At 42.2% G+C, this 13,680-nt stretch overlaps 1 protein-coding gene across 1 annotated transcript in view; it reads right to left on the bottom strand.

The window, feature by feature from the left end:
* The window catches only part of polrmt (polymerase (RNA) mitochondrial (DNA directed)), a 50,753-nt gene extending 47,506 nt beyond the window's left edge, over positions 1-3,247 (bottom strand). Inside the window, exons 1-4 of the mRNA XM_073477115.1 lie at positions 3,096-3,247; positions 1,868-1,966; positions 637-1,409; positions 42-175 (exon numbers count right to left, since the gene is read on the bottom strand). Coding sequence (XP_073333216.1) covers positions 42-175; positions 637-1,409; positions 1,868-1,966; positions 3,096-3,237 — 1,148 coding nt within the window. The 5' untranslated portion in view covers positions 3,238-3,247. The remainder of the gene's footprint in view (positions 1-41; positions 176-636; positions 1,410-1,867; positions 1,967-3,095) is intronic.
* Positions 3,248-13,680: the final 10,433 nt, after the last annotated feature.

Genomic DNA, 13,680 nt, shown 5'->3' on the forward strand with positions numbered 1-13,680 from the left:
GGTGAGGCGATTAGAGATTCCCACCCCGAGCGCATACACACCTTGTGACGGTCTTTGGGGTGCAGTTGGGATTGCGGCCCATACCCTCCAGGGCATAACAGTAGGATCCCAGATTTGGCTTCAGACCAGCATCTTCTAACATAATGAACACACGGCCAATCTGATTTAATGCTCCCTATAAAAAGAGAAAGACAGACATGGAAGAACCATTAAACTTTGATTCCACTTACACTTTATACCAGTGGTTACTCTAGAATGTTTATTGGCACCAAGAGAACAAGTGACAATTAAACTCAACAAAATTTCTGCGCAAAAACTTAATTTAAGTGATGTGGTCTATTGTGTAATAAATGTGCAAGTATTTATTATACAAACCCTCACACATTCTCTCATTCACGAGTCACGGGCGACCTTTCAGCCTGTATTTGTCTTTTGACTGGTTAACAAATTGGTTAACAAAGACCATGCATAAAAGAGCTGTAGCCAAAAAAGAGCTAGTTTTCAATCTCTCTTTTTTTTTTTTTCATTAGTCCAACCTTTTTAAATATATATCCTGGGACACACAAATACATTTTCTTATTTTGTCTAGAAAGCCACCCACATAGGCTCATTGTAAATCAAAAGTGTTGAACTCACCTTCTTGGCCCACACCCTAATCAAGATGTTGTAGATGTCTGTGTTCAGGTATCTACGACGTTTCAGTCTGTGCTGGCTGAGTAGGAAACGGTGTGCCTTCTCAATGTCCCCAGCAAACACACATGCCTCCAGATAAGAGCGCATGTTTTGCTGGATTTCCCCATATTCAATTTCTCCATTGTCCTCCTGCAGGCGCTCTGGATTACTTAAAGACGTCCACTGGCTTACTGTCTGATCAAGGCTTTTCTGAAGCTTCCCCACCTCAGCTCGCTCTCCACGGCTAACCTGATTTTTAGAGTGCTTTTGGTTTCCTTTTGCTGTCCCTGCTGCAGCAGTAGAGGTAGCCTTTGCAGAAACTTCAGCATGAATCTCATCAGACGATGTTGTGCGATCTCTTTTCTTCTTATTCAAGTCTTTATTCACAGTCGTTTTAGCTGTGGTAGATATAGTTTTATATTCTGTACCAGGAAGCAATGAGCTGCCTTTGCTACCTTTAGATTTGGCTGTAGGTTTCTCATTAACATTCTTCTGCCATTTCTTCAGCTTCTTCTTCTCCTCAGTTAATTTTTTCATCCAGCGGCTTGGCTTGGGTTCAGAGGCTCCTTTAGCAACAGTCTTTCCTGATTTAGGACTGACTGTTTGTGCGCTTTTGGGATCCTTATCAGAGAAAACCTGAACCTTTCTGGAGGAGTGGGCCTTAACAAATTGCACCTTTGCATGTTGGACATCTACAACAACGTCAGATTGAAGTTGGACGATCCTGGCCTCAAGCACTGACAGGGAGAAATAGAAAAGGCATCTGGGTTACTGGTTAGGCTTTTGCAGAGTAAAACACTGAAATACACAACGAACTACAGGCTACAGCAGCTGATTAGGTAGAGCAAGTATTCATATATCACAGGCTGGTAGCACAAAAGTCGTGGATACTTATTACTGTAGGAACCAATAAAGAAATGCAAACGCCTGAGAAAGTCAGGTATACTGTATAATTTTCCTCCAATCACTGTGACATGAGGCTCCAGCACCAGCCACCATCAGGAGTCTTGGACAAAACAGTAAACAAATGAAGTTTGGAATGGCAGCATATGGAGAAGAGAACCAATCAGAAAACTGATATACCAGTATTTAATAAGAAATAAAAGTTATACGAAAACCACGACTTTTGGTTTAGTATAGGGAAAAAATATCTGAAATGTAGCAGTTTGACAAGCTGCCGTCTTCAATAACATACCGTCCAACAACTGAGACTGTTCCAGTACACGCTTCTTTCCGTCTTCTTTCTTTGGGAGTACAAACGAAACATTTCTTCTTTGAAGATGCAAGGGTGTCTCTGAAAAAGCAGTTGTATACCATTAGAGGTTATAATAAACATTGCAGACTATGGCTGGGACAAAATATCGATATGGCAAATTCTGTGACACCGACACAGCAATGCAGGGAACCTTAAGTACAGTTGTAGTCACACTATTGCAGTGGTTATTCTCTGCAATTGTATATCATATATTTATGTATAATTGGTCTCCTTGATTACTAATAATGGATATCGGTGACGGCCCTGAAAAAACATATCAGTCAACCCCTAATTTTGCATTCTTCAGTTAGACAGATGTTATAATGTATTGTTAGACGATTGTCTTGCGATGTATTGACGATCGCAGAACTGCTGCGTTGTGATAATATCGATATCGTGGACAACATCACCATGAGAAGTATGAATTGTGAGTTACTCTGTGATTCCCACTCCTACAGTAGAATAACATCCTGTATAAATGTCCCTCCTCTTCCAAAGCGATTACTTGTAACGTTACGCTCTTTTTTTCTTCCACATGCAGGTTTCAGTGGCCCGGTGAAGGACGAGAGGGAGCTGGGGATCAAACTACCAACCTCTTGGCTGACCATCAGATTCTGTAACCTGAATAGGATTTAATGGTTAGTGGCTAAGGGTTAGGGGCCCCACTGTTGGCATGTAGTCTAATATTTGGGTCAAATAATCTGATGGTTCACAGAAATTGGTTTAACACCGGCTCCATTACCTGAGCTTCACCCACCACACAGTTAATTTAGTGTACTCTTAATGAAGTGGTTACTAGAAAGTTGAAAGTTGGGAATCATTGGGGCCCAGAAGGTTTTCACACAGAGTCCCTAGCAATATAAGTGACAGTTATATGATGTGAGGTCATTTCAATAAACAAACTGAACTTAAAAAAGACAATACTGAAGCTAGCGGTCAAACTGTTGACCACTGACAAAACATCCGCGAGCTACACTCACCAACATCGTTTTTACCAAACCGTACATGCTAACCCTCGTCCGACATTATATTCATTCGGTGTTAACTTCACGTGTGAGCTCTTTGGCACGAAACACAAAAGTCCTGGACGAAACTGGGCTAGTTTGTCCATCATACAGTCACTGTACAGGTTGTGATGCCAATGTGAGACAAGACTCCTTCGACTCACCTGATATTCGTCTGACTGCGCCGTTTCCTCTCGACACACACAGCTGCCCGCAGTCCGCAAAAGACACGCGAACAGCGCACTTCTCCAACAAACTGCGACGGGTCAGACATTTGGCAAAGGCACAAACTCTGAGAAGTGACATGTTGACATGTAATAACCGCGTTACTTCTCAGCAGCAGGCCGCCATCTTAAATAAGACCAAGCTAGTCGCGGAGGAGCGGTCGTCGCAGGTCAAGGCGTGGCTAGAGGATCGCAGATAAATCGAGCGCGTGTTGCGGAAATGTGCTAATATTTGTGCTTATTAATATTTAGCGTTTTCCACGTGACAGTCATATATATTTACGCAGTTCAGCTGGGATAAGCTTTCGATGTGGCTAATAATTTATATAACTGCTTATTGAGGTATGTCATTATGCAGTATAACCCATATCAGGGTCAGCTGAGGAGCTTGCAAAGCCAAGTAGACTCTCCTGCACTGCACTTTCTATAAGGCCCATGGTTTTGGATTTACATGTTCAACTGTCAATACGTTTAAAACTGAGATGTTCACACAGGCCTACACTGAAACATGCTGTGTATAAAAATATTAATATTAATAATGACAATAATGGTAATAATAATCTTTATTGTATAGCATTTTTAATACAGAAAACATGCAGCTCAGAGTGCTTTACACTGAAAAAAGAACAAATAAACGAGGTAAAACAAGTTTAGAGGGATAAAAGTGATAAAAAAAAAAGGAACACTAATTTAGTTTAAAAAAATCAGTTAAGATAAAACATTAGATGTTGTGTTTCTGTATGGTAATTTTATTTTTTTCATGAATTTCAAGTAATTAAGCTTGACAATAAAACTGTTTAACTGTTTTACATGGTGCATGATTTTGTATGGTCATTGAAACATTACAAATTGGACAGTTGAATTTTAATGTAACTGATGATGTGCACACTGAAAATAATTATGAGGCTGCTGTGACTCAGGGGTAGAGCCAGCGTCTTTTTATCGGAAGGTCGCTGGTTCGATTCTCCTGGTCTGCATGTCAAAGTGTCCTTGGGCAAGATACTGAACCCCCAATTGCTCCTGACGTGCTTGTCGGCACCTTGCATGGCAGCCACCACCATCAGTGTATGTCGCTTTGGACAAAAGCATCTGAAATGTACATTTTAAAATTAAACAAGCTAGTCAGAAGTAAGGCTCAGGTCATACAAAGTTTCCATCTGTTACAGTTAGGTTCGTATACATTCAACAATCACATTGAGGATGTCTTTTAAATACATTTCTAAAAAGTTATTTTTATCATTTTAAATAAAGGTTTGCTTTCCCTGTCTGTCTGTTAAGTGGCTAAAATGTTCATATAACTCACAGTAGTTTGAAATAAATAGTGAATTATGTTGCCTGCCTACAGGTGGCAGTCTCATCACAGTCGATCAAAGCAGGAGGAGAGGTCAAACAGGAGACCAAGGTGAAAACGAGTGTCCTACATTTACACGAGCAACACGTTTTGGATCATATTTTGACATTTAAAGTCACATTTATGTTATTTTACATCCCTCAGATGTCAAATATATTTGTCATGCTACTTTAAAATCATTGGCTTGGTATATAGCTTAGTTCAAAAGGGTTATGATCACACTCTTGTGTACTGGTTATACGAACAAGAAAATAAGTGGAAACTTGATAGTCCAGCACTCACGTTGACTCCCTGCACTAGGGTTTCTTGTGCAGTCATAAATCATGAATATGCAGCTGGAAAAGCTGCATAAGTCCTTCGCAAGAAATATTACAATTAATGTCAAATGAAATTCACAATGTTTCAAGCTACTTTGTAAGCACAGAAACACAACAAAATTCTACCTGAATATTCTCTCAGGACTTGTACAGGACCTACTTTTAAACAGTTATTGTGGTTCTTAACATAAACTTATCATCAATTGAGGAACAACACTGCATATGAGGTTTACTGCCATTAATGTAATCTGAAGCTGGTAGTGCACACATGCAACCTGCACTCACGCTGACTTGACCAAAGCACTTGTCACAGCCCATTGAAAATTATTGTCTTCTTCTTCCAGTCAACTTTAGAAGTTCAAACCTCATACAGGGTAAATCAAGTGTGACTCAGCTCCAAATTGAAAGTAAAAACTGAATGTATCTCATTCACATCCTGTATACTTTCTGACCCCCAGCAGTGTCAGCCTCCCCTTGTCATGCATCCATAAAGCATTCTTAAACACTTTAGCAGCCCTTTGTGTCTCGGCAGGCTGGAGGTTAACACAAGCACTACTTGACAGAGGGAAGGAGAGAAAGAGAGAAGGGGGGCTGCAGCGAGGGAAATGAGGTCCAGGCAGTACATCTTTTCTCAGTGGAGGCAGTGGCTGAGAGCACAGCGGTGGGTGTCTGCTGCTGAGCTGTAGGTGAGGATCAGGAGGTGTTTGTTGCCACGGTTCACGAGCAGGGCCCCTTGACAGCCTCGTTTGATGTGGTTGGCCCCTGTCGGCGGCTGGCTCTTTGCGCTGGTGTGACAGTCATTGCCGGGTGAGTGACTGTCAATGCCTCGACCGACAAAAGAGGAGAAGACAGGCATTCATGGGGCCTGATAATGGCCAGGCCAGGACAAGGCTGCCATTCTCATACACTTTGATCATGTGGATTCTTTTGCACACCTTTGTAGGGGCTCCCTATTTGTTTAACAGATGGAGAGAGGGCTGTTTTTGATGGAGATACTTCTCTGTGAGATGCTTGTGTTGGTAAATGCCTTTGGCATGTGTTTGTGCATGCGTGTGAGTCTCTTGTGTGTGTGTCTGCGCCACTTACATGGAATTAGTGACCTGTCACCGTGTAGAAAAAGTGTTTCTTAAAGAACTTCACGGTGAGGCTCCACATATGTGACATCTGAGGAGTCCTATTTAGAAAACTTTATTAAACATTTGTTTAGCTTAGACATGCAGCACATTAGTACTTTTTTTACAGTCAGCTCTAGACTTCCAGAGGACTGATACCATCATTTATTATGAAATATTAGTCATCACATCACACACTTTATGTCCATTACTGTCCATTACAGAGAGACAGACATCAAAATGATCCTTCAGGCTTATGCACAGGTTTACTGGACTGCTGTGACTCAGTCGGCTCTTATTGGTTTTCCCCACACGAGCATTTTAAGATGGATTGAATTAGTGAGTCAGATAAAATGTCCTAAGATGTGTCATGCTGCTATTTACAAGTGCGTCGTAAAAGAATCATTTGAAAGAATGATGTGTACTTCAGACTTTAATAATGTTAGGTCAACCTCAACATTCACACAGAGCTACTGCATCAATTAGGAGAGTGAAGAAATGCCAAGTCAGCAGAGATTTTTAAAGTGCTTCTTCTATCCTCACCAGCCCAATCCTTTTCTGGACGTGTCCTCTGTCGTGTGCTTCTGATACACATCAGATGTTTAATCACTCCTGACAAGCCACATTTTTTTCATCCAACCCTATCAGTTGGTTGGATCTCCGCTTGTTGTCCTGAGAAGAACTGGGAGGCTGGATCTCTCAGAACTCTTCACAGCATCAGATAGACGACCCACTTATCATAATGCCGCTGACAATAGACAATGGTCACGAAGCAGGATATGCAAAGGGCCGCGTCCTCAGTGGGGTTTAGTCGGGGTGGTCAGGTCAGTTCCTTTAACCACGTCCGGATGTTCGTCAGCCAACCACGGCAGACAGCTCGAAGATATGAAGCACACCTGTGTTGGGTCCGACCCAACAACACAGGGAGTGTTGGACATGCTGAAAGGAGAAATTGCCTAATCGCTGAAATTATAAGAATTTACTGACCGTGAATAATATGTGTGAGATAATTTCCCTCTGTGAATGATGTAACTCCCTGCAGCTTAGCTTCTACAATAAAGAGAAAGTAGATTGCTGTGTATCTGGAAACACTTACATGTGAAAAAAGGAAAACAAACACCTTCCTACCACTGAGTTGCAAACTGGCAGAATGTCAGTGCACTTAAAAGCAGCAGGTCATGGGTGAGCTGCTAAAACACAACTACAAGAGCAAGAGAGAGAAAGAGGGAGACAAGGGCTTAGCAGGCCAGCAAAACAATTAATAATAGGGAGCTATTACTGAGGGATTGTCAGTGCTAGGAGGGAGGTCGGGTTTCAGACCCTTTTGAAGACTTTGATGGTACAAAACAGGCCTCATTATAGAGATATTATCTCTATTCATACACTTACAGAGCCGCTTGGATTCCTGCTGGGAAAGATTAGGTTCCTCCACTTGAGAACATCCTCCTTGGGTGCCTGGCTCAAAGAGTGGTGTTCTCAGCTCAGGGCACACCCACACTGCACGGCTCGACTCAGCTCAGCTCAACTCAATACCAAAATACATCTGTGGTTGACATGCATCAGGCATGTTGTGGTAGTTACAGGTACTAACATCCTAAATGGCAGCAAGCATGGCTGTAGGGATGGCAGTGTCGGTCTGATATCACTAGTTCAGAAAATAGACTGTATAAAATAACGCCATAGGTTTCTGTGGTTGTTGCGGCCAGCGCCATCTTGGCATATCCTGACTTGACTAAACTCCTGGCTAATACAAAAATGGGCAAAGAGGTGGAGCTGAGGCTGTCAAATGAACCCAGGTTGCTAACAGGTAGCTAGACAGTTAGCAGCTAGCTGTCACTCAAAGCAGCCACGCCCTGTACAATGCATAACTTTAAGCATTAACATAATTTAAACAAGTGAATTATATAAAGATTCACCCCCCGTACAGTTTTTTGTACCTGGCTGTAGTTGGGCATTTTAATATGGGGGATTTACTCGTTTTTGGAGCCAGCCTCAAGTGGCCATTTGAGGAACTACAGCTTTTGGCACTTCCTCATTGGCTTCATTTTTCTGCCCAGATGTCACCGCTTGGTCCAGACAGAAATATCTCAACAGCTGGGGCCTGTTAGATGGATTGAGATGATATTTTTTTACAGTCATGGTCCCATGACGATAAATTCTAGTGACTTTGTTGGTCATGGGGCTTTTGAGTAAAATATCTTGACAACGACTGGATGGATTGCTGTGATGTGGTACAGACACTCATGTTCCCCTTAGGATGAATTGTGATAATGTACTTAACTGTTCTTTTGAGCACCATCATCATGTCAATTTTCTAATTTGTCTTATACTTTGGTTACCTGCAAAACTAATGGCATTCCCAGCCTCAGCTGTAATTTGTGTCCAGTGCTAATTAGCTAATTTTAGCAGGCTAAAAACTAAGCCATGTCAGCATTTAGCTCAGAGCACGACTCTGTCTTATTATAGCCTCACAGAGCTAGCTAGAGCTGCAAGCATTTATGAAATCCTGTGTTACGACCTTGAAATCGTGTAGATTCCTGTAGTATTCAACCGACAAAGATGCACAATGTAATACAGTGAGAGATTGCACATTAAGACATGTAACAAAGAAATACATTGCTCCTGTGTCTGCTCTGGCACTGAGCTCAGAGCCCAAACATTTGCTTCCAAGACACCACAAAGCAATCTGCTGCCACATCTGACACTCACATGAGGCCCGAGCTTTGCTGTTGACCTCAGGGGGCTCTCTGATTTTTGAGAGGTTATGCAGCACATAGAATGATTGTATGATTTTAATTACGGGGAATTTTAGCAAAGGAAGGACAACTGGAATTTCCTGGTGGTTGTTATGTTCTTTTTTCCCCCCACATACTGTACAGTAGTCAATAGATAAGTATGTCATTTAAATTTTATCCATCGTTTTTTGTTTTTTTTTATAACGCAAGGCTCTGTGTTGTACTGTAAAGAAGGTCTTCCATGATGTTACTGCTTTAAACTTGAGTCATGATAAAATAACAACATTTCTAAACGTCTAATGGATCTTATACTCATGGTATGTTTTGTAATTGGAATAATAGTGTGCACAAATCTGTGTGTAATTTTTTTTTTGTCCCCCAAAACCTTAGCAAAGTGAGCAGACTGACGTGATTTAGATTTATTGTATTTGACGTACAGTATGGAGTCTGTTGGGACTATTAGCTGGAAGCATCGTCTGAATCTGCCTCAATCAGGACAGGGAAGGAAGCAGCACATTGTAATGTGTATGCGTGTATGTTTACCGTGAGCCTATGTACCTTTTAAAGTGATTCTGGGGAAAGATAACTGGTTGTTGAGTTTCATTCCCAGGCTGTCAATTACTGATGCTGTGGGTTGGCGTCAGACCCGAGCCATTAAGCTAGATAGTTGGTATTTGACAATCTGGAATGGAGACTCAGCCCTATGTAAACTGGTGACCTTTTCCACGGCGTACCCCGCTTCTCGCCCAGTGTCAGCTTGGATTGGCTCCAGCTCCCTACGACCCTGCATGAAATAAGTGGATAAAGATGATCGATGGATGGAATTTAAATTTTTGTGTTTGAATTTCATAATTTTTATGGAAAGCGTTTTACACTTTTGTCCATCATAAAGCAAAGGCAGCCATAATCCGAATGACATATATAACTTTTTAAGGAAATATTATTTTCTATTTCAGTGCTAACAGAGAGAGAATACTAATTCACTTACTGAGCCAAGCCTGCAAACACTCAGATGTCCTGAAAACTATCGACATGGGTTTTTTTTGAAGGGAAACATCTTCACACTAACAAAAAACACATTTGCCGTGCTCTCTTGCTCGTCTTTGTTTCTCGCTCTGACTTCCACCAGTTCCAGTAATGTTGGAAAGCTCATCCAGGTGGTGAATAAAAAGTAACCGCTGCAGAAAAGATTTGACTTTCAAGCCGGAAAGTGGGTAAAGCCAGTGGAAGTTAACAGACAACAGCGTGGTTTAATTGAGGGTGAAACACTGTGATTTTTACGAAGGGCCCACATATATCTGTGCTGAAAGTAGCTTTGATGAGGAGCCTGGTGGGCACCAAGGACCAGAACATAGCGGCAGGTAGACAGGAATGGCTTGGGGGAGTTGGGGGCTGGAGCAGGGAGTTGAGTGAAAGAGGTGACTGGTCTCTTTCTCGCAGGGCTTTTTTTTATGATGGTAAGGTTTAAATAGGGGCTAGGGGGACAGCAAGTCTCTGGGGGCAGTTAACAAGCTACAGAGTGTGAAGTGACTGTCACCCTCTCTGAGCACATTTTCCTCAATCACACGTCCAGCGTCGGACAAGCGTGGCCTCGGGGTGGTACTCGTAATTGAAAAAGGGACTTTTTAAAAAAGGAGGTAATTGTCACCGCTAACTGAACACATCCACTTGAGAACCTTTGCATCTTCCCTCTCTATTTCTCTCTCTTTTCATCAAGTCCACGGCTGTCCTTAACAGCGCCTGTGCTGAGTTGTGACCAAAAGATAAAAGCTTTAGATTTAAATAGATACCACTGTGTTCGGTGTTTATGTAGCTTGAGACAACAAGTAGTTAGCTTAGCTTAGCAGAAAGACTGGAAATGAGGGGAACCAGTAAACCCAGCTCTGTCCAAAAGATAACAAAATGTGCCGACCAGCTCACCTAAAGCTCACTATGTAACATTTTATATCTTGTTTTTTTTTAATCTGTACAATATGAAGGCGTTTTAGAGACTTTTTAGGTTAAAAAAAAAAAAGAGGAAAAGACTAAGCCAAGGAAGGCGGGAATTTCTGGTGGAAAAACCTCTGAATTGACCCATTCCAAGTCCCACCCATATTCGCTATGTGCTCCAATAACAGCTGACAAAGCTTGGTAGGATGAACCTCGATCAATTTAATGTCATAGGTTAGCTAATGTCAGATCACCAACGTCAGCCAGGTCTGCATCCACCTTATTTCTGTGGTAGCATTAAAAAGATTTGGAAAAGGACAGAAAGGTTTGTTGCTGATGTATTCTTAAGATGACATGAACTATTGTTGGCCAGAAAAGATAAAGGCTTCTCTTGTTTTCATTGAGACCAGAATGACTTGGCCTCAATTTGCATTGCTTTCCCAGTTTTTGGAAAACTTAACAACGTGAAAGTATCCTTCCATCACGTAGGCGAGTCCTTGCTGTCTGCTTCTTGAAGCTCTATCGCCTCCCAGAAATGATTAAACGCTGTGGAAGCTGACTAAGTGGGACAGGAGTCAGCCGGATATTCTCTGAAATTATAAAGTCATGAATTTGCAAGAAAAAAACTCAAATTCTCTCACCATATTATAAGCATGAGAATTGGGCTTATTCAGAGGAAAACAACATATTGATAATGATTTGGATGAGGTGATCGCTTATGTGCATCAGGAGCTACAACAAAATGGACAGATGCAATGATATTGCTGGTTACGGGCAATTTCTTTGAAGAGATGCTTACGATAATATGGTGACTCTGATCCAACATTAAAAAGTGCTGCAATGTGGTTCCTTGACAAAAACAAACAAAATACCTTTTTTTTTCTTCAAATGCATCACTTAATAAACTCAAGCTGTTTTCTCATAAATTTCCAACTGAGATTTTTCTCAGAATATTACCCCCCGCTCCCGGCTCTATTTTTTGTGCAGAGTATGTCTTGGCCAGGACTGGTAAATTTCTGTAGTCTGTAGTTTCTGCTGGTCTTTTATAACCTTTGTACAGAGACAGATGAGCTTTTGCTCCCTGTATCATGTCTCAAAGACTCCATTTCTAAACTTACGTTAGCTACTGTCTCTCTCTGTTGAGACACTGAGGCAAGGCACTCGAGAACATGCATAAAATAACTACAAGCTGTCGTGTAAATTCTGACCCGAATCCTTAGCAGCAGCATTAAACAAATAATAAAAAATAAAAAAATAAGTTATTAACACATGTAAAATGTTACATAGAGCCCCTTTAATCCTAAACTAGACTAAGTACTATACAAGTACAATAGTGGTATCAATCTTTTCATTGAGCTGGAGGTAAGAAAGCACAAAAGCATATTTCCCAAAATGTCAAAAGGTTCCTCTTAATTGTAGTCTGGTATAAAATGCTTTTTTGTTCTTCTTCTTCATATTGTTGAAATAGAATATTAGCTAATGCTCAACATTAAGAGCCAGTACTGGAATGGGATGACTGAGTTTTCATGCCTTGCCCTAATCAGGTTCATTACACAGGTTGTAAAAATCAGACAAGAGTGTGGGAAGTCACAAAAAAGGTGTTCTTCATTTCCGTCCTGCCCTCCCAAATTAAACAGCAAAGATCAGAGAGGGTGTTTCATTGAAATATTAACACAGGTGATCAGAAAGTCCCTCAGACTTCATCTGGACTAACTCTGCCGACACTCCCGCAACCTGCTCTGTGTTTGTGACTGCTTGATGATTCAAACCAGCAGCCGTAAAAAAAAAAAAAAAATCGGAAAGGCTCCCTTAATTTGCCCCATGTGGCCAGGGAGAAGAAAAGAGAGTGAAGGTGTCAAAAAACGGTCTCCTAGCTGGTTCACTGGACAGTAATGGAGCTGATTTGACCGTGTTACAAAATGCTTCACCGTTCACATCAAGGGGGAGACAGCAGAGGTCATGGGATAGGAAGGGGATGTAAGTCTTTCCAGGTGTCTGTGACGGAAAAGAAGGAAGAGGATAATAAAATCCTCAGGTGAAAAGCAAATGACTTGTTTCTCACAGAATAAACTTTTTTTTCCGGGAGAGAACAGAAAGGGGACGGTGCTTGATGCGGGCTTCCTCATTTGTTTGAAATGGTTATGAATGAGTGCGGTGGCCCCACCCCCCCCACCCTTCTCCTTTCAACCCCCTAGATGCTGCTGGCCCTGCCCAGGATAAAATGCAGGACAACTCAGCCGGTGCCTCCACAGAAGAGAGGACTGACTGACTGACTGACTGACTGACTGACTGCACACAGCAGAGCATGAGGCCGTTCACTTACTGCTTCACTGCCCCGTGCTAGCTGACACACACTCGCTGACTGCCGCTCACTCTGACACATACAGACACACTCAGTCACTCTCTCTCTCTCCCTCTCTCTCTTTCTCTCTCTCTCTCTCTCTCTCTGTCGCAAACACACACCGGCTCTCTCCCTCCCATACTCACTCACTTGCTCACTCCCTCTCTCTTTCTCTTTTCCTCTCTCAGTATCACACACTCTCACACACACACAGACACACACACTTGCACAGAGTCAGTAACCAACCCTCATTCAACTCCCTCTCAGCCACGGGTCAGCAGCTCAGACAGGCACCTTGTTCCTATTCAGCTGGAAAGGGTAGAGCATCACAAGGTGCACACAGACAGACACACACACTCACACACAAACACACATATATCCATACACACACAGAAAGGCACTCTGACACTCACTCACACACACACACATGCGCATCCTCATCCATCCCAGGACTTTATCTGTGGTACGGGGACAGAAGACCTCAGTCCAAGGAGGAGGACAAACAGAGAAACAAGGAGCGGCACTAAAGATGAACTTTTAAAGGTGGATTCATAAGACTTCATCACTTCATGAAAGGATCGGGCGAACACAATCGGGAGCAAGACTGAAGATGACAACTGGAGAAACTTTGACAAGCTTGTTGCAGTAGGAAGGCCTGCTGTCAGCCCAAAGTGGAGATTGGCTGCCTGTCACATCCAGAGGATCTGCTGTGAGTGCCATTTCCCTCCCTTCTCACTTCA

The sequence above is a fragment of the Pagrus major genome, chromosome 11 (genome assembly GCF_040436345.1).
Source record: "Pagrus major chromosome 11, Pma_NU_1.0".
In the NCBI taxonomy this organism is placed as follows: Eukaryota; Metazoa; Chordata; class Actinopteri; order Spariformes; family Sparidae; genus Pagrus; species Pagrus major.